Source organism: Mobula birostris, chromosome 13 (assembly GCF_030028105.1).
Source record: "Mobula birostris isolate sMobBir1 chromosome 13, sMobBir1.hap1, whole genome shotgun sequence".
NCBI classification, from domain to species: domain Eukaryota; kingdom Metazoa; phylum Chordata; class Chondrichthyes; order Myliobatiformes; family Myliobatidae; genus Mobula; species Mobula birostris.
In genome coordinates, this window is record NC_092382.1 from 107775321 (window position 1) to 107796182 (window position 20862).

Here is a 20862-nt window from a genome sequence, read left to right on the forward strand (position 1 = left end):
TGTGTGATGGGACGGTGTAGAGGGAAATTCACTCTGTGTCTGACCCGGGGAGTGTGTGATGGGACAGTGCGGAGGCAGATTCACTCTGTGTCTGACCCCGGGAGTGTGTGATCGGAACGTGTGGAGGGAGCTTCACTCTGTGTATGACCCCGGGAGTGTGTGATGGGACGGTGTAGAGGGAGATTCAGTCTGTGTCTGATCCGGGGAGTGTGTGATTGGACAGTGTAGAGAGACCTTCACTCGGTGTCTGCTCCCGGGAGTGTGTGATGGGACGGTGTGGAGGGAGATTCAGTCTGTGTCTGACCCCGGGAGTGTGTGATCGGAACGTGTGGAGGGAGATTCACTCTGTGTCTGACCCCGGGAGTGTGTGATGGGATGCTGTGGAGGGAGATTCAGTCTGTGTCTGACCCCGGGAGTGTGTGATCGGAACGTGTGGAGGGAGATTCACTCTGTGTCTGATCCCGGGAGTGTGTGATGGGATGCTGTGGAGGGAGATTCAGTCTGTGTCTGACCCCGGGAGTGTTTGATGGGACGGTGGGCAGCGAGATTCACTCTGTGTCTGATCAAGGCAGTTTGTGACGAAGCTTTGTAGAGGGATCGAAACTCCGTGTCTGACCCCGGGAGTGTGTGATCGGAACGTGTGGAGGGAGGTTCACTCTGTGTCTGACCCCGGGAGTGTGTGATGGGACAGTGTGGAGGGAGATTCACCCTGTGTCTGACACCGGGTGTGTGTGATGGGACAGTGTGGAGGGAGATTCACTCTTTGTCTGACTCCGGGAGTGTGTGATGGGACGGTGTGGAGGGAGATTCACTGTGTGTCTGACCCCGGGAGTGTGTGATGGGACGGTGTGGAGTGAGATTCACTCTGTGTCTGACCCCTGGAGTGTGTGATGGGACGGTGTGGAGGGAGATTCACTCTGTGTCTGACCCCGGGAGTGTGTGATCGGACGGTGTGGAGGGAGATTCACCCTGTGTCTGACCCCGGCAGTGTGTGATGGGACGGTGTAGAGTGGGCTTTGCTCTGTGTCTCAATCCGGGAGTGAGTGATGGGACGTTGCAGAGGGGGCTTCACTCTGTGTCTGACCCCAGGAGTCTGTGATTGGACGGTGGAGAGGGAGATTCATTCCGTGTCTGACCACGGGAGTGTGTGATCGGAACGTGCGGAGGGACCTTCAGTCTGTGTCTGACCCCGGGAGTGTGTGATGGGACAGTGTGGAGGGAGATTCACTCTGTGTCTGACCCCGGGAGTGTGTGATCGGACGGTGTGGAGGGAGATTCACCCTGTGTCTGACCCCGGCAGTGTGTGATGGGACGGTGTAGAGTGGGCTTTGCTCTGTGTCTCAATCCGGGAGTGAGTGATGGGACGTTGCAGAGGGGGCTTCACTCTGTGTCTGACCCCAGGAGTCTGTGATGGGACGGTGGAGAGGGAGATTCATTCCGTGTCTGACCACGGGAGTGTGTGATCGGAACGTGCGGAGGGACCTTCAGTCTGTGTCTGACCCCGGGAGTGTGTGATGGGACGGTGTGGAGGGAGATTCACTCTGTGTCTGACCCCGGGGGTGTGTGATGGGACAGTGTGGAGGGAGATTCACTCTGCGTCTGACCAAGGCAGTTCGTGACGAAGCTTTGTAGAGGGAGCGAAACTCTGTGTCTGACCACGGGAGTGTGTGATCGGAACGTGTGGAGGGAGCTTCACCATGTGTCTGACCCCGGGAGTGTGTGATGTGACAGTGTGGAGGGAGATTCACTCTGTGTCTGACCAAGGCAGTTCGTGACGAAGCTTTGTAGAGGGAGCGAAACTCTGTGTCTGACCACGGGAGTGTGTGATCGGAACGTGTGGAGGGAGCTTCACTCTGTGTCTGACCCCGGGAGTGTGTGAAGGGACAGTGTGGAGGGAGATTCACTCTGTGCCTGACCCCGGGAGTGTGTGATGGGATGATGTGGAGGGCGATTCACTCTGTGTCTGATTCCGGGAGTGTGTTATGGGACGGTGTGGAGGGAGCTTCACTCTGTGTCTGATCACGGGAGTGTGTGATGGGACCGTGTGGAGGGAGATTCACTCTGTGTCTGACCCGGGAGTGTGTGATGGGACGGTGTAGAGGGAAATTCACTCTGTGTCTGACCCGGGGAGTGTGTGATGGGAAAGTGCGGAGGCAGATTCACTCTGTGTCTGACCCCGGGAGTGTGTGATCGGAACGTGTGGAGGGAGCTTCACTCTGTGTATGACCCCGGGAGTGTGTGATGGGACGGTGTAGAGGGAGATTCAGTCTGTGTCTGATCCGGGGAGTGTGTGATTGGACAGTGTAGAGAGACCTTCACTCTGTGTCTGCTCCCGGGAGTGTGTGATGGGACGGTGTGGAGGGAGATTCAGTCTGTGTCTGACCCCCGGAGTGTGTGATCGGAACGTGTGGAGGGAGATTCACTCTGTGTCTGACCCCGGGAGTGTGTGATGGGATGCTGTGGAGGGAGATTCAGTCTGTGTCTGACCCCGGGAGTGTGTGATCGGAACGTGTGGAGGGAGATTCACTCTGTGTCTGATCCCGGGAGTGTGTGATGGGATGCTGTGGAGGGAGATTCAGTCTGTGTCTGACCCCGGGAGTGTTTGATGGGACGGTGGGCAGCGAGATTCACTCTGTGTCTGATCAAGGCAGTTTGTGACGAAGCTTTGTAGAGGGAGCGAAACTCTGTGTCTGACCCCGGGAGTGTGTGATCGGAACGTGTGGAGGGAGCTTCACTCTGTGCCTGACCCCGGGAGTGTGTGATGGGATGATGTGGAGGGCGATTCACTCTGTGTCTGATTCCGGGAGTGTGTTATGGGACGGTGTGGAGGGAGCTTCACTCTGTGTCTGATCACGGGAGTGTGTGATGGGACCGTGTGGAGGGAGATTCACTCTGTGTCTGACCCGGGAGTGTGTGATGGGACGGTGTAGAGGGAAATTCACTCTGTGTCTGACCCGGGGAGTGTGTGATGGGAAAGTGCGGAGGCAGATTCACTCTGTGTCTGACCCCGGGAGTGTGTGATCGGAACGTGTGGAGGGAGCTTCACTCTGTGTATGACCCCGGGAGTGTGTGATGGGACGGTGTAGAGGGAGATTCAGTCTGTGTCTGATCCGGGGAGTGTGTGATTGGACAGTGTAGAGAGACCTTCACTCTGTGTCTGCTCCCGGGAGTGTGTGATGGGACGGTGTGGAGGGAGATTCAGTCTGTGTCTGACCCCCGGAGTGTGTGATCGGAACGTGTGGAGGGAGATTCACTCTGTGTCTGACCCCGGGAGTGTGTGATGGGATGCTGTGGAGGGAGATTCAGTCTGTGTCTGACCCCGGGAGTGTGTGATCGGAACGTGTGGAGGGAGATTCACTCTGTGTCTGATCCCGGGAGTGTGTGATGGGATGCTGTGGAGGGAGATTCAGTCTGTGTCTGACCCCGGGAGTGTTTGATGGGACGGTGGGCAGCGAGATTCACTCTGTGTCTGATCAAGGCAGTTTGTGACGAAGCTTTGTAGAGGGAGCGAAACTCTGTGTCTGACCCCGGGAGTGTGTGATCGGAACGTGTGGAGGGAGCTTCACTCTGTGCCTGATCCGGGGAGTGTGTGATCGGAACGTGTGGAGGGAGATTCACTCTGTGTCTGACCTCGGGAGTGTGTGATGGGACAGTGTGGAGGGAGATTCACCCTGTGTCTGACACCGGGTGTGTGTGATGGGACAGTGTGGAGGGAGATTCACTCTTTGTCTGACTCCGGGAGTGTGTGATGGGACGGTGTGGAGGGAGATTCACTGTGTGTCTGACCCCGGGAGTGTGTGATGGGACGGTGTGGAGTGAGATTCACTCTGTGTCTGACCCCTGGAGTGTGTGATGGGACGGTGTGGAGGGAGATTCACTCTGTGTCTGACCCCGGGAGTGTGTGATCGGACGGTGTGGAGGGAGATTCACCCTGTGTCTGACCCGGGCAGTGTGTGATGGGACGGTGTAGAGTGGGCTTTGCTCTGTGTCTCAATCCGGGAGTGAGTGATGGGACGTTGCAGAGGGGGCTTCACTCTGTGTCTCAATCCGGGAGTGAGTGATGGGACGTTGCAGAAGGGGCTTCACTCTGTGTCTGACCCCAGGAGTCTGTGATGGGACGGTGGAGAGGGAGATTCACTATGTGTCTGACCACGGGAGTGTGTGATCGGAACGTGTGTAGGGACCTTCACTCTGTGTCTGACCCCGGGAGTGTGTGATGGGACGGTGTAGAGGGAAATTCACTCTGCGTCTGACCGGGGAGTGTGTGATGGGACAGTGTGGAGGCAGATTCACTCTGTGTCTGACCCCGGGAGTGTTTGATCGGAACGTGTGGAGGGAGCTTCACTCTGTGTACGACCCCGGGAGTGTGTGATGGGACGGTGTGGAGGGAGATTCAGTCTGTGTCTGATCCGGGGAGTGTGTGATTGGACAGTGTAGAGAGACCTTCACTCTGTGTCTGCTCCCGGGAGTGTGTGATGGGACGGTGCGGAGGGAGATTCACTCTGTGTCTGACCCCGGGAGTGTGTGATGGGACGGTGTGGAGGGAGATTCAGTCTGTGTCTGACCACTGGAGCGTGTGATCGGAACGTGTGGAGGGAGATTCACTCTGTGTCTGACCCCGGAAGTGTGTGATGGGATGCTGTGGAGGGAGATTCACTCTGTGTCTGACCCCGGGAGTGTGTGATCGGAACGTGTGGAGGGAGATTCACTCTGTGTCTGACCCCGGGAGTGTGTGATGGGATGCTGTGGAGGGAGATTCAGTCTGTGTCTGACCCCGGGAGTGTTTGATGGGACGGTGGGCAGCGAGATTCACTCTGTGTCTGACCAAGGCAGTTTGTGACGAAGCTTTGTAGAGGGAGCGAAACTCTGTGTCTGACCCCGGGAGTGTGTGATCGGAACGTGTGGAGGGAGCTTCACTCTGTGCCTGATCCCGGGAGTGTGTGATCGGAACGTGTGGAGGGAGATTCACTCTGTGTCTGACCCCGGGAGTGTGTGATGGGACAGTGTGGAGGGAGATTCACCCTGTGTCTGACACCGGGTGTGAGTGATGGGACAGTGTGGAGGGAGATTCACTCTTTGTCTGACTCCGGGAGTGTGTGATGGGACGGTGTGGAGGGAGATTCACTGTGTGTCTGACCCCGGGAGTGTGTGATGGGACGGTGTGGAGTGAGATTCACTCTGTGTCTGAACCCTGGAGTGTGTGATGGGACGGTGTGGAGGGAGATTCACTCTGTGTCTGACCCCGGGAGTGTGTGATCGGACGGTGTGGAGGGAGATTCACCCTGTGTCTGACCCCGGCAGTGTGTGATGGGACGGTGTAGAGTGGGCTTTGCTCTGTGTCTCAATCCGGGACTGAGTGATGGGACGTTGCAGAGGGGGCTTCACTCTGTGTCTGACCCCAGGAGTCTGTGATCGGACGGTGGAGAGGGAGATTCATTCCGTGTCTGACCACGGGAGTGTGTGATCGGAACGTGCGGAGGGACCTTCAGTCTGTGTCTGACCCCGGGAGTGTTGGATGGGACGGTGTGGAGGGAGATTCACTCTGTGTCTGGCCCCGGGAGTGTGTGATGGGACAGTGTGGAGGGAGATTCACTCTGCGTCTGACCAAGGCAGTTCGTGACGAAGCTTTGTAGAGGGAGCGAAACTCTGTGTCTGACCACGGGAGTGTGTGATCGGAACGTGTGGAGGGAGATTCACTCTGTGCTTGACCCCGGGAGTGTGTGATGGGATGATGTGGAGGGCGATTCACTCTGTGTCTGATTCCGGGAGTGTGTTATGGGACGGTGTGGAGGGAGCTTCACTCTGTGTCTGACCAAGGCAGTTCGTGACGAAGCTTTGTAGAGGGAGCGAAACTCTGTGTCTGACCACGGGAGTGTGTGATCGGAACGTGTGGAGGGAGCTTCACTCTGTGTCTGACCCCGGGAGTGTGTGAAGGGACAGTGTGGAGGGAGATTCACTCTGTGCCTGACCCCGGGAGTGTGTGATGGGATGATGTGGAGGGCGATTCACTCTGTGTCTGATTCCGGGAGTGTGTGATGGGACCGTGTGGAGGGAGATTCACTCTGTGTCTGACCCGGGAGTGTGTGATGGGACGGTGTAGAGGGAAATTCACTCTGTGTCTGACCCGGGGAGTGTGTGATGCGAAAGTGCGGAGGCAGATTCACTCTGTGTCTGACCCCGGGAGTGTGTGATCGGAACGTGTGGAGGGAGCTTCACTCTGTGTATGACCCCGGGAGTGTGTGATGGGACGGTGTAGAGGGAGATCCAGTCTGTGTCTGATCCGGGGAGTGTGTGATTGGACAGTGTAGAGAGACCTTCACTCTGTGTCTGCTCCCGGGAGTGTGTGATGGGACGGTGTGGAGGGAGCTTCACTCTGTGTCTGATCACGGGAGTGTGTGATGGGACCGTGTGGAGGGAGATTCACTCTGTGTCTGACCCGGGAGTGTGTGATGGGACGGTGTGGAGGGAGCTTCACTCTGTGTCTGAACCCGGAAGTGTGTGATGGGACGGTGTAGAGGGAGATTCACTCTGTGTCTGACCAAGGCAGTTCGTGACGAAGCTTTGTAGAGGGAGCGAAACTCTGTGTCTGACCCCGGGAGTGTGTGATCGGAACGTGTGGAGGGACATTCACTCTGTGCCTGACCCAGGGAGTGTGTGATGGGACGGTGTAGAGGGAAATTCACTCTGTGTCTGACCCGGGGAGTGTGTGATGGGACAGTGCGGAGGCAGATTCACTCTGTGTCTGACCCCGGGAGTGTGTGATCGGAACGTGTGGAGGGAGCTTCACTCTGTGTATGACCCCGGGAGTGTGTGATGGGACGGTGTAGAGGGAGATTCAGTCTGTGTCTGATCCGGGGAGTGTGTGATTGGACAGTGTAGAGAGACCTTCACTCGGTGTCTGCTCCCGGGAGTGTGTGATGGGACGGTGTGGAGGGAGATTCAGTCTGTGTCTGACCCCGGGAGTGTGTGATCGGAACGTGTGGAGGGAGATTCACTCTGTGTCTGACCCCGGGAGTGTGTGATGGGATGCTGTGGAGGGAGATTCAGTCTGTGTCTGACCCCGGGAGTGTGTGATCGGAACGTGTGGAGGGAGATTCACTCTGTGTCTGATCCCGGGAGTGTGTGATGGGATGCTGTGGAGGGAGATTCAGTCTGTGTCTGACCCCGGGAGTGTTTGATGGGACGGTGGGCAGCGAGATTCACTCTGTGTCTGATCAAGGCAGTTTGTGACGAAGCTTTGTAGAGGGATCGAAACTCCGTGTCTGACCCCGGGAGTGTGTGATCGGAACGTGTGGAGGGAGATTCACTCTGTGTCTGACCTCGGGAGTGTGTGATGGGACAGTGTGGAGGGAGATTCACCCTGTGTCTGACACCGGGTGTGTGTGATGGGACAGTGTGGAGGGAGATTCACTCTTTGTCTGCTCCGGGAGTGTGTGATGGGACGGTGTGGAGGGAGATTCACTGTGTGTCTGACCCCGGGAGTGTGTGATGGGACGGTGTGGAGTGAGATTCACTCTGTGTCTGACCCCTGGAGTGTGTGATGGGACGGTGTGGAGGGAGATTCACTCTGTGTCTGACCTCGGGAGTGTGTGATCGGACGGTGTGGAGGGAGATTCACCCTGTGTCTGACCCCGGCAGTGTGTGATGGGACGGTGTAGAGTGGGCTTTGCTCTGTGTCTCAATCCGGGACTGAGTGATGGGACGTTGCAGAGGGGGCTTCACTCTGTGTCTGACCCCAGGAGTCTGTGATGGGACGGTGGAGAGGGAGATTCATTCCGTGTCTGACCACGGGAGTGTGTGATCGGAACGTGCGGAGGGACCTTCAGTCTGTGTCTGACCCCGGGAGTGTTGGATGGGACGGTGTGGAGGGAGATTCACTCTGTGTCTGACCCCTGGAGTGTGTGATGGGACGGTGTGGAGGGAGATTCACTCTGTGTCTGGCCCCGGGAGTGTGTGATGGGACAGTGTGGAGGGAGATTCACTCTGCGTCTGACCAAGGCAGTTCGTGACGAAGCTTTGTAGAGGGAGCGAAACTCTGTGTCTGACCACGGGAGTGTGTGATCGGAACGTGTGGAGGGAGATTCACTCTGTGCTTGACCCCGGGAGTGTGTGATGGGATGATGTGGAGGGAGATTCACTCTGTGTCTGATTCCGGGAGTGTGTTATGGGACGGTGTGGAGGGAGCTTCACTCTGTGTCTGACCAAGGCAGTTCGTGACGAAGCTTTGTAGAGGGAGCGAAACTCTGTGTCTGACCACGGGAGTGTGTGATCGGAACGTGTGGAGGGAGCTTCACTCTGTGTCTGACCCCGGGAGTGTGTGAAGGGACAGTGTGGAGGGAGATTCACTCTGTGCCTGACCCCGGGAGTGTGTGATGGGATGATGTGGAGGGCGATTCACTCTGTGTCTGATTCCGGGAGTGTGTGATGGGACCGTGTGGAGGGAGATTCACTCTGTGTCTGACCCGGGAGTGTGTGATGGGACGGTGTAGAGGGAAATTCACTCTGTGTCTGACCCGGGGAGTGTGTGATGGGAAAGTGCGGAGGCAGATTCACTCTGTGTCTGACCCCGGGAGTGTGTGATCGGAACGTGTGGAGGGAGCTTCACTCTGTGTATGACCCCGGGAGTGTGTGATGGGACGGTGTAGAGGGAGATTCAGTCTGTGTCTGATCCGGGGAGTGTGTGATTGGACAGTGTAGAGAGACCTTCACTCTGTGTCTGCTCCCGGGAGTGTGTGATGGGACGGTGTGGAGGGAGCTTCACTCTGTGTCTGATCACGGGAGTGTGTGATGGGACCGTGTGGAGGGAGATTCACTCTGTGTCTGACCCGGGAGTGTGTGATGGGACGGTGTGGAGGGAGCTTCACTCTGTGTCTGAACCCGGAAGTGTGTGATGGGACGGTGTAGAGGGAGATTCACTCTGTGTCTGACCAAGGCAGTTCGTGACGAAGCTTTGTAGAGGGAGCGAAACTCTGTGTCTGACCCCGGGAGTGTGTGATCGGAACGTGTGGAGGGACATTCACTCTGTGCCTGACCCAGGGAGTGTGTGATGGGACGGTGTAGAGGGAAATTCAGTCTGTGTCTGACCCAGGGAGTGTGTGATGGGACAGTGCGGAGGCAGATTCACTCTGTGTCTGACCCCGGGAGTGTGTGATCGGAACGTGTGGAGGGAGCTTCACTCTGTGTATGACCCCGGGAGTGTGTGATGGGACGGTGTAGAGGGAGATTCAGTCTGTGTCTGATCCGGGGAGTGTGTGATTGGACAGTGTAGAGAGACCTTCACTCGGTGTCTGCTCCCGGGAGTGTGTGATGGGACGGTGTGGAGGGAGATTCAGTCTGTGTCTGACCCCGGGAGTGTGTGATCGGAACGTGTGGAGGGAGATTCACTCTGTGTCTGACCCCGGGAGTGTGTGATGGGATGCTGTGGAGGGAGATTCAGTCTGTGTCTGACCCCGGGAGTGTGTGATCGGAACGTGTGGAGGGAGATTCAGTCTGTGTCTGACCCCGGGAGTGTGTGATCGGAACGTGTGGAGGGAGATTCACTCTGTGTCTGATCCCGGGTGTGTGTGATGGGATGCTGTGGAGGGAGATTCAGTCTGTGTCTGACCCCGGGAGTGTGTTATGGGACGGTGTGGAGGGAGCTTCACTCTGTGTCTGACCAAGGCAGTTCGTGACGAAGCTTTGTAGAGGGATCGAAACTCCGTGTCTCACCCCGGGAGTGTGTGATCGGAACGTGTGGAGGGAGATTCACTCTGTGTCTGACCTCGGGAGTGTGTGATGGGACAGTGTGGAGGGAGATTCACCCTGTGTCTGACACCGGGTGTGTGTGATGGGACAGTGTGGAGGGAGATTCACTCTTTGTCTGCTCCGGGAGTGTGTGATGGGACGGTGTGGAGGGAGATTCACTGTGTGTCTGACCCCGGGAGTGTGTGATGGGACGGTGTGGAGTGAGATTCACTCTGTGTCTGACCCCTGGAGTGTGTGATGGGACGGTGTGGAGGGAGATTCACTCTGTGTCTGACCCCAGGAGTGTGTGATCGGACGGTGTGGAGGGAGATTCACCCTGTGTCTGACCCCGGCAGTGTGTGATGGGACGGTGTAGAGTGGGCTTCACTCTGTGTCTCAATCCGGGAGTGAGTGATGGGACGTTGCAGAGGGGGCTTCACTCTGTGTCTCAATCCGGGAGTGAGTGATGGGACGTTGCAGAGGGGGCTTCACTCTGTGTCTGACCCCAGGAGTCTGTGATGGGACGGTGGAGAGGGAGATTCACTCTGAGTCTGACCACGGGAGTGTGTGATCGGAACGTGTGGAGGGACCTTCACTCTGTGTCTGACCCCGGAAGTGTGTGATGGGACGGTGTGGAGGGAGATTCACTCTGTGTCTGACCAAGGCAGTTCGTGACCAAGCTTTGTAGAGGGAGCGAAACTCTGTGTCTGATCCCGGGAGTGTGTGATCGGAACGTGTGGAGGGACATTCACTCTGTGCCTGACCCAGGGAGTGTGTGATGGGACGGCGTAGAGGGAAATTCACTCTGTGTCTGACCCGGGGAGTGTGTGATGGTACAGTGTGGAGGCAGATTCACTCTGTGTCTGACCCCGGGAGTGTTTGATCGGAACGTGTGGAGGGAGCTTCACTCTGTGTATGACCCCGGGAGTGTGTGATGGGACGGTATAGAGGGAGATTCAGTCTGTGTCTGATCCGGGGAGTGTGTGATTGGACAGTGTAGAGAGACCTTCACTCTGTGTCTGCTCCCGGGAGTGTGTGATGGGACGGTGCGGAGGGAGATTCACTCTGTGTCTGACCACCGGAGTGTGTTATGCTACGGTGTGGAGGGAGATTCAGTCTGTGTCTGACCCCGGGAGTGTGTGATGGGATGCTGTGGAGGGAGATTCAGTCTGTGTCTGACCCCGGGAATGTGTGATCGGAACGTGTGGAGGGAGATTCACTCTGTGTCTGACCCCGGGAGTGTGTGATGGGATGCTGTGGAGGGAGATTCAGTCTGTGTCTGACCCCGGGAGTGTTTGATGGGACGGTGGGCAGCGAGATTCACTCTGTGTCTGACCAAGGCAGTTTGTGACGAAGCTTTGTAGAGGGAGCGAAACTCTGTGTCTGACCCCATGAGTGTGTGATCGGAACGTGTGGAGGGAGATTCACTCTGTGTCTGACCCCGGGAGTGTGTGATGGGACAGTGTGGAGGGAGATTCACCCTGTGTCTGACACCGGGTGTGTGTGATGGGACAGTGTGGAGGGAGATTCACTCTTTGTCTGACTCCGGGAGTGTGTGATGGGACGGTGTGGAGGGAGATTCACTGTGTGTCTGACCCCGGGAGTGTGTGATGGGACGGTGTGGAGTGAGATTCGCTCTGTGTCTGACCCCTGGAGTGTGTGATGGGACGGTGTGGAGGGAGATTCACTCTGTGTCTGACCCCGGGAGTGTGTGATCGGAACGTGTGGAGGGAGATTCACTCTGTGTCTGACCCCGGGAGTGTGTGATGGGACAGTGTGGAGGGAGATTCACCCTGTGTCTGACACCGGGTGTGTGTGATGGGACAGTGTGGAGGGAGATTCACTCTTTGTCTGACTCCGGGAGTGTGTGATGGGACGGTGTGGAGGGAGATTCACTCTGTGTCTGACCCCTGGAGTGAGTGATGGGACGTTGCAGAGGGGGCTTCACTCTGTGTCTCAATCCGGGAGTGAGTGATGGGACGTTGCAGAGGGGGCTTCACTCTGTGTCTGACCCCGGGAGTGTGTGATGGGACGGTGTAGAGGGAGATTCACTCTGTGTCTGACCAAGGCAGTTCGTGACGAAGCTTTGTAGAGGGAGCGAAACTCTGTGTCTGACCCCGGGAGTGTGTGATGGGACGGTGTAGAGGGAAATTCACTCTGTGTCTGACCCGGGGAGTGTGTGATGGGACAGTGCGGAGACAGATTCACTCTGTGTCTGACCCCGGGAGTGTGTGATCGGAACGTGTGGAGGGAGCTTCACGCTGTGTATGACCCCGGGAGTGTGTGATGGGACGGTGTAGAGGGAGATTCAGTCTGTGTTTGACCCCGGGAGTGTGTGATCGGAACGTGTGGAGGGAGATTCACTCTGTGTCTGACCCCGGGAGTGTGTGATGGGATGCTGTGGAGGGAGATTCAGTCTGTGTCTGACCCCGGGAGTGTGTGATCGGAACGTGTGGAGGGAGATTCACTCTGTGTCTGATCCCGGGAGTGTGTGATGGGATGCTGTGGAGGGAGATTCAGTCTGTGTCTGACCCCGGGAGTGTTTGATGGGACGGTGGGCAGCGAGATTCACTCTGTGTCTGATCAAGGCAGTTTGTGACGAAGCTTTGTAGAGGGAGCGAAACTCCGTGTCTGACCCCGGGAGTGTGTGATCGGAACGTGTGGAGGGAGCTTCTCTTTGTCCTGATCCCGGGAGTGTGTGATCGGAACGTGTGGAGGGAGATTCACTCTGTGTCTGACCTCGGGAGTGTGTGATGGGACAGTGTGGAGGGAGATTCACCCTGTGTCTGACACCGGGTGTGTGTGATGGGACAGTGTGGAGGGAGATTCACTCTTTGTCTGACTCCGGGAGTGTGTGATGGGACGGTGTGGAGGGAGATTCACTGTGTGTCTGACCCCGGGAGTGTGTGATGGGACGGTGTGGAGTGAGATTCACTCTGTGTCTGACCCCTGGAGTGTGTGATGGGACGGTGTGGAGGGAGATTCACTCTGTGTCTGACCCCAGGAGTGTGTGATCGGACGGTGTGGAGGGAGATTCACCCTGTGTCTGACCCCGGCAGTGTGTGATGGGACGGTGTAGAGTGGGCTTTGCTCTGTGTCTCAATCCGGGAGTGAGTGATGGGACGTTGCAGAGGGGGCTTCACTCTGTGTCTCAATCCGGGAGTGTGTGATGGGACGGTGTGGAGGGAGCTTCACTCTGTGTCTGAACCCGGGAGTGTGTGATGGGACGGTGTAGAGGGAGATTCACTCTGTGTCTGACCAAGGCAGTTCGTGACGAAGCTTTGTAGAGGGAGCGAAACTCTGTGTCTGACCCCGGGAGTGTGTGATCGGAACGTGTGGAGGGACATTCACTCTGTGCCTGACCCAGGGAGTGTGTGATGGGACGGTGTAGAGGGAAATTCACTCTGTGTCTGACCCCGGGAGTGTGTGATGGGACGGTGTGGAGGGAGATTCAGTCTGTGTCTGACCCCGGGAGTGTGTGATCGGAACGTGTGGAGGGAGATTCACTCTGTGTCTGACCCCGGGAGTGTGTGATGGGATGCTGTGGAGGGAGATTCAGTCTGTGTCTGACCCCGGGAGTGTGTGATCGGAACGTGTGGAGGGAGATTCACTCTGTGTCTGATCCCGGGAGTGTGTGATGGGATGCTGTGGAGGGAGATTCAGTCTGTGTCTGACCCCGGGAGTGTGTTATGGGACGGTGTGGAGGGAGCTTCACTCTGTGTCTGACCAAGGCAGTTCGTGACGAAGCTTTGTAGAGGGATCGAAACTCCGTGTCTGACCCCGGGAGTGTGTGATCGGAACGTGTGGAGGGAGATTCACTCTGTGTCTGACCTCGGGAGTGTGTGATGGGACAGTGTGGAGGGAGATTCACCCTGTGTCTGACACCGGGTGTGTGTGATGGGACAGTGTGGAGGGAGATTCACTCTTTGTCTGCTCCGGGAGTGTGTGATGGGACGGTGTGGAGGGAGATTCACTGTGTGTCTGACCCCGGGAGTGTGTGATGGGACGGTGTGGAGTGAGATTCACTCTGTGTCTGACCCCTGGAGTGTGTGATGGGACGGTGTGGAGGGAGATTCACTCTGTGTCTGACCCCAGGAGTGTGTGATCGGACGGTGTGGAGGGAGATTCACCCTGTGTCTGACCCCGGCAGTGTGTGATGGGACGGTGTAGAGTGGGCTTCACTCTGTGTCTCAATCCGGGAGTGAGTGATGGGACGTTGCAGAGGGGGCTTCACTCTGTGTCTCAATCCGGGAGTGAGTGATGGGACGTTGCAGAGGGGGCTTCACTCTGTGTCTGACCCCAGGGGTCTGTGATGGGACGGTGGAGAGGGAGATTCACTCTGAGTCTGACCACGGGAGTGTGTGATCGGAACGTGTGGAGGGACCTTCACTCTGTGTCTGACCCCGGAAGTGTGTGATGGGACGGTGTGGAGGGAGATTCACTCTGTGTCTGACCAAGGCAGTTCGTGACCAAGCTTTGTAGAGGGAGCGAAACTCTGTGTCTGATCCCGGGAGTGTGTGATCGGAACGTGTGGAGGGACATTCACTCTGTGCCTGACCCAGGGAGTGTGTGATGGGACGGCGTAGAGGGAAATTCACTCTGTGTCTGACCCGGGGAGTGTGTGATGGTACAGTGTGGAGGCAGATTCACTCTGTGTCTGACCCCGGGAGTGTTTGATCGGAACGTGTGGAGGGAGCTTCACTCTGTGTATGACCCCAGGAGTGTGTGATTGGACGGTATAGAGGGAGATTCAGTCTGTGTCTGATCCGGGGAGTGTGTGATTGGACAGTGTAGAGAGACCTTCACTCTGTGTCTGCTCCCGGGAGTGTGTGATGGGACGGTGCGGAGGGAGATTCACTCTGTGTCTGACCACCGGAGTGTGTGATGCTACGGTGTGGAGGGAGATTCAGTCTGTGTCTGACCCCGGGAGTGTGTGATGGGATGCTGTGGAGGGAGATTCAGTCTGTGTCTGACCCCGGGAATGTGTGATCGGAACGTGTGGAGGGAGATTCACTCTGTGTCTGACCCCGGGAGTGTGTGATGGGATGCTGTGGAGGGAGATTCAGTCTGTGTCTGACCCCGGGAGTGTTTGATGGGACGGTGGGCAGCGAGATTCACTCTGTGTCTGACCAAGGCAGTTTGTGACGAAGCTTTGTAGAGGGAGCGAAACTCTGTGTCTGACCCCATGAGTGTGTGATCGGAACGTGTGGAGGGAGCTTCACTCTGTGCCTGATCCCGGGAGTGTGTGATCGGAACGTGTGGAGGGAGATTCACTCTGTGTCTGACCCCGGGAGTGTGTGATGGGACAGTGTGGAGGGAGATTCACCCTGTGTCTGACACCGGGTGTGTGTGATGGGACAGTGTGGAGGGAGATTCACTCTTTGTCTGACTCCGGGAGTGTGTGATGGGACGGTGTGGAGGGAGATTCACTGTGTGTCTGACCCCGGGAGTGTGTGATGGGACGGTGTGGAGTGAGATTCGCTCTGTGTCTGACCCCTGGAGTGTGTGATGGGACGGTGTGGAGGGAGATTCACTCTGTGTCTGACCCCGGGAGTGTGTGATCGGAACGTGTGGAGGGAGATTCACTCTGTGTCTGACCCCGGGAGTGTGTGATGGGACAGTGTGGAGGGAGATTCACTCTGTGTCTGACACCGGGTGTGTGTGATGGGACAGTGTGGAGGGAGATTCACTCTTTGTCTGACTCCGGGAGTGTGTGATGGGACGGTGTGGAGGGAGATTCACTGTGTGTCTGACCCCGGGAGTGTGTGATGGGACGGTGTGGAGTGAGATTCACTCTGTGTCTGACCCCTGGAGTGAGTGATGGGACGTTGCAGAGGGGGCTTCACTCTGTGTCTCAATCCGGGAGTGAGTGATGGGACGTTGCAGAGGGGGCTTCACTCTGTGTCTGACCCCGGGAGTGTGTGATGGGACGGTGTAGAGGGAGATTCACTCTGTGTCTGACCAAGGCAGTTCGTGACGAAGCTTTGTAGAGGGAGCGAAACTCTGTGTCTGACCCCGGGAGTGTGTGATCGGAACGTGTGGAGGGACATTCACTCTGTGCCTGACCCAGGGAGTGTGTGATGGGACGGTGTAGAGGGAAATTCACTCTGTGTCTGACCCGGGGAGTGTGTGATGGGACAGTGCGGAGACAGATTCACTCTGTGTCTGACCCCGGGAGTGTGTGATCGGAACGTGTGGAGGGAGCTTCACGCTGTGTATGACCCCGGGAGTGTGTGATGGGACGGTGTAGAGGGAGATTCAGTCTGTGTTTGACCCCGGGAGTGTGTGATCGGAACGTGTGGAGGGATATTCACTCTGTGTCTGACCCCGGGAGTGTGTGATGGGATGCTGTGGAGGGAGATTCAGTCTGTGTCTGACCCCGGGAGTGTTTGATGGGACGGTGGGCAGCGAGATTCACTCTGTGTCTGATCAAGGCAGTTTGTGACGAAGCTTTGTAGAGGGAGCGAAACTCCGTGTCTGACCCCGGGAGTGTGTGATCGGAACGTGTGGAGGGAGCTTCACTCTGTGCCTGATCCCGGGAGTGTGTGATCGGAACGTGTGGAGGGAGATTCACTCTGTGTCTGACCTCGGGAGTGTGTGATGGGACAGTGTGGAGGGAGATTCACCCTGTGTCTGACACCGGGTCTGTGTGATGGGACAGTGTGGAGGGAGATTCACTCTTTGTCTGACTCCGGGAGTGTGTGATGGGACGGTGTGGAGGGAGATTCACTGTGTGTCTGACCCCGGGAGTGTGTGATGGGACGGTGTGGAGTGAGATTCACTCTGTGTCTGACCCCTGGAGTGTGTGATGGGACGGTGTGGAGGGAGATTCACTCTGTGTCTGACCCCAGGAGTGTGTGATCGGACGGTGTGGAGGGAGATTCACCCTGTGTCTGACCCCGGCAGTGTGTGATGGGACGGTGTAGAGTGGGCTTTGCTCTGTGTCTCAATCCGGGAGTGAGTGATGGGACGGTGTAGAGGGAGATTCACTCTGTGTCTGACCAAGGCAGTTCGTGACGAAGCTTTGTAGAGGGAGCGAAACTCTGTGTCTGACCCCGGGAGTGTGTGATCGGAACGTGTGGAGGGACATTCACTCTGTGCCTGACCCAGGGAGTGTGTGATGGGACGGTGTAGAGGGAAATTCACTCTGTGTCTGACCCGGGGAGTGTGTGATGGGACAGTGCGGAGGCAGATTCACTCTGTGTCTGACCGCGGGAGTGTGTGATGGGACGGTGTGGAGGGAGATTCACTCTGTGTCTGACCCCGGTAGTGTGTGATGGGACGGTGCGGAGGGAGATTCAGTCTGTGTCTGACCGGGGGAGTGTGTGATGGGACGGCGTGGAGGGAGCTTCATTCTGTGTCTGACCACAGACGTGTGTGATGGGACGGTGCGGAGGGAGCTTCACTCTGTGTCTGACTCCGGGAGTGTGTGATGCGGCTTTGCGGCGGGAGACTCAATCTGTGCCTGACCCCAGACGTGTGTGATGGGATGGTGTAGAGGGAGGTTCACTCTGTGTCTGACCCCGAGAGTGTGTGATGGGACGGTGTGGAGGGAGACTCACTCTTTTTCTGACCCCGGGAGTGTGTGATGAGACGGTGCGGAGGGAGATTCACTTTGTGTCTCACCACGGAAGTGTGTGATGGGACGATGCGCAGGGAGATTCAATCTGTGTTTGACCTGTGGAGTGTGCAATGGGACGGTGTGGAGGAAGATTGACTTTTTCTGAACCCAGTCGGCGCAACGGGATTAATGGAGGAAGATTCACTGTTTCCTGTTCCTGAGTTTCAGAGCAAACGTGTCCCCCGGACTGGACCGAAAAGGAAGGCCGGTGTTTTTTTATATCCACGTCCGTAAAATCTTATGATGGAGCGAGGGAACATTGTTCAAAATTTGATGCAAGGCTTCTCGAAATAAATTCAAACGTGGAAAAGGTATGTTTTACCGTGGGAAGAGAGATCAACAGTAAAGAACTTCCGTGGTGTGACGCACAGTTGAGTTTCCTTCACACCATCTCACCATACACTCTTGGTATGAGACACATTGTGAAGCTCCTTCCATAACGTCCTGTCACAAACTTCCGGGGTCAGAGACCGCGAATCTCTCTCAACACTGTTGCATCAAAGACTACTGGGATAAGAGACAAAGTGAAGCTCCCTACACACCGTCCCATCACACACTCCCGCGGTCAGACACCGTGAAGCTCACTCAACCCCGTTCCATCACACACTCCCGGGATGAGACACTGAGTGAATCTCTTTCCGGACCGCCCCATCACACACTCCCGGGGTCAACACAGAGTGAATCTCTCTCCACGCCGTCCCATCACACACTCCCGGGGCAGGCACTGGGTGATTTCCCCTCTGTACCGTCCCTTCACATGGACAGGCATTGCGAGAGTCTGGTTCTAAACATTAATGAAGGGATTTAATTTCACAGACTTTTGTTTCCAATGATGTCATTCGAAACACAGCTTACTGGATTGGAAAATGCGCAAACGGGTGAGCTTTGGACTGTTGCTGGCTTGTGGTCTGTGAGTGGGTCGGTGCGGTTAGTTGGTTGACTGACACAGCGTTGTCGGGAGAGGGCTGTGCAGTGAGATTAATTTGGGAACTGACTCGGGATTTTAGGAAAGAGCGGTGCAGTGGGATTCATACGGCGATGTACTCGGGGCTGTGGGGAGAGCAGGGTATCATGGAATTAGTTCAGAGACTGACATGGGGCTGTGGGGACATGAGTTGGATTAGTTTGGCGACGGTCACCGGTTGTCTGCTGACTCCGTTGAAATTGTTTTAACCTCTCATAGGAACGTCGCCTCTTATCTTCTGTACAAGCTGAACTATGGATGGGCCACCTGCAGTAAGTGCGGCTCGTACGCATGGAGTTACGATTGCAAAAGTGAATACAGATTCATCTGCGAGAAGTCTGCATATTTATACCCGGATATTCCTGAAGAGATCCAAGGTCTCTGTCAACAGCCTGTCGGGCCGACTTCAATCAAGTGACTACACCCCTCTTCTCCCCATTCAATCTACCCCACTCTGAAACACTCATAATTTCATCCCCTCCCACCTCTCTGCCCCTCCCTGCTACCCTATTCTCCTCCTCAACTCGCATCCACTTGTCCCCCACTACTCTCCCTCTCCCCATCTGAACTACTCTTCTCCCTCCCGGCCCCGCTTCTCCCTCTTCTCCCATTTATTCCCCCTTTCCACCCCTCTTCTCTCTCTGTCCTTCTTATTCCCAGTTCATTCCGCTTCTCCCCGTAGGCTTCATACCTACGCTCCAAGGAACAAAGTCCGATCCTTCTTGCCTTCTCTCCAGAACTCAGACCCTCGAGTCCCGGAAACATCCTCCTAAATCTCCCTCTGCACTCTTTCCAGCTCAGTGGCATCTTTCCTACAGCGGGGCGACCAGAACTGAACACCATACTCCCAGCGCGGCCTCGCCGACCTTTTGTACAACCACAACGTGGCTTCAGCGCGGTGCAAAGATGTAAACATCTCGAAAATTGGGAAAATTAATAAATACTGCAAAGCGGTGATTACCGAGAGAGTGTTTAAGTGTTCAGGGAGCGTTCGCAATCTGATGGCGGAAGGGAAAGAACTGCTTGTAAATTGTTGAGTTTCCCGGCTCCTGTACCCCTCCCCGGTGGTACCGATGAGCACAGGGCATTTCCCGGCGGGAGGGGATCCTCACTGATGGATGCGGTCTTCCCGAGGCATTTGTTCTTGAACATGTCCTCGATGGAGGAGAGGGTTGTGCCCGTGATTGAGCTGGCTGAGTCTAAAACCTTCTGTGGTCCATGGCGACCCTCTGCGTTGCAGCGTCCACACCAGGCGGCCATGCGACAAGCCAGAATGCTCGACACCGTACATCCCCAGAAATGTGCGAGTCTGGTATGATGTTAAAATCACTATCTTTATTGGTAACTACTTATAATGTCGTAACTTTAACAAGATAAACAAAAGTTAACGGTGTTATGTGTAGATAAGTGTGTAATTATGACTATTGAGTTTGGGGGAAATGGCTTAGAGTCTTTAGATGGAAAAGGAGGAATGTTCAGTAATCCACGAAATAAATGATGGGGGAGAGACATTTGTAATCCAAGGTAAAACGTAGAGAAAAGTTAAGTACAAAATATTCCACAGGGTTCACGCTGGTAAAACGAGATAACAGTCGCCGTAGGTCTTGTCCGACGTGTCTTTCCAAATGCACATAGGAATTATTACCGATAGTGACCTGTCACGGGAATATCGTTTTCCAGCGGTTACCACACAGCATATCCAGGCAACCTAAAATCCACTGCTATAGATCCTACGAAATGACAATCATACATTCATTGTGCACTGTGTGCCGATGTTTAAAACATCCTTCTGGGCACAGGAGATTTCCAAGCCTCAGCTGCGACAAGCTGAAGGTACCGGGGTCCCCAGCCTTTCCCTCTCTCTATTACGACTGAAGGTCTCTCTCTCTCTCAATGTGTTTAATCTGCACAAACCACGGCAGCCAGTGACTGACGTCATAATCCCGCCTCCTTCAGGCGATCTTAAAGCGATAAACACAGTCAATGAAACCTGCGGGTTCGTAACAACACCGACCCATAACACACTGATAGGGTCAGACACAGAGCGAAGCTCCCTCCACACTGTCCCATCACACACTCCCGGGGTCAGACACAGAGTGAATCTCCCTCCACACCGTCCCATCACACACTCCCGGGGTCAGACACAGAGTGAATCTCCCTCCGCACCGTCCCATCACACACTCCCGGGGTCAGACACAGAGTGAATCTCCCTCCACACCGTCCCATCACACACTCCCGGGGTCAGACACAGAGTGAATCCCCCTCCGCACGGTCCCATCACACACTCCCGGGGACAGACACACAGTGAATCTCCCTCCACACCGTCCCATCATACACTCGCGGGGTCAGACACAGAGTGAATCTCTCTCCACACTGTCCCATCACACACTCCCGGGGTCAGACACAGAGTGAATCTCCTCTCCGCACGGTCCCATCACACTCTCCCGGGGACAGACACACAGTGAATGTCCCTCCACACCGTCCCATCACACACTCCCGGGGTCAGACACAGAGTGAATCTCCCTCCGCACGGTCCCATCACACACTCCCGGGG

General features: G+C 56.0%; 1 protein-coding gene across 3 annotated transcripts in view; it reads left to right on the plus strand.

Annotated features, from left to right (window-relative positions):
- Window positions 1-19342, plus strand: part of LOC140207300 (C-type lectin domain family 17, member A-like) — a 92714-nt gene extending 73372 nt beyond the window's left edge. For 2 of the 3 annotated variants that reach the window (XM_072275795.1, XM_072275797.1), the window contains 3 exons: window positions 17513-17655; window positions 18161-18222; window positions 18528-19342. In XM_072275795.1, the coding sequence (XP_072131896.1) occupies window positions 17513-17655; window positions 18161-18222; window positions 18528-18726 (404 nt within the window). In that variant the 3' untranslated portion in view covers window positions 18727-19342. The remainder of the gene's footprint in view (window positions 1-17512; window positions 17656-18160; window positions 18223-18527) is intronic. The other variant, XM_072275796.1, reaches the window with a different exon arrangement.
- The last annotated feature ends 1520 nt before the right edge of the window (window positions 19343-20862 follow it).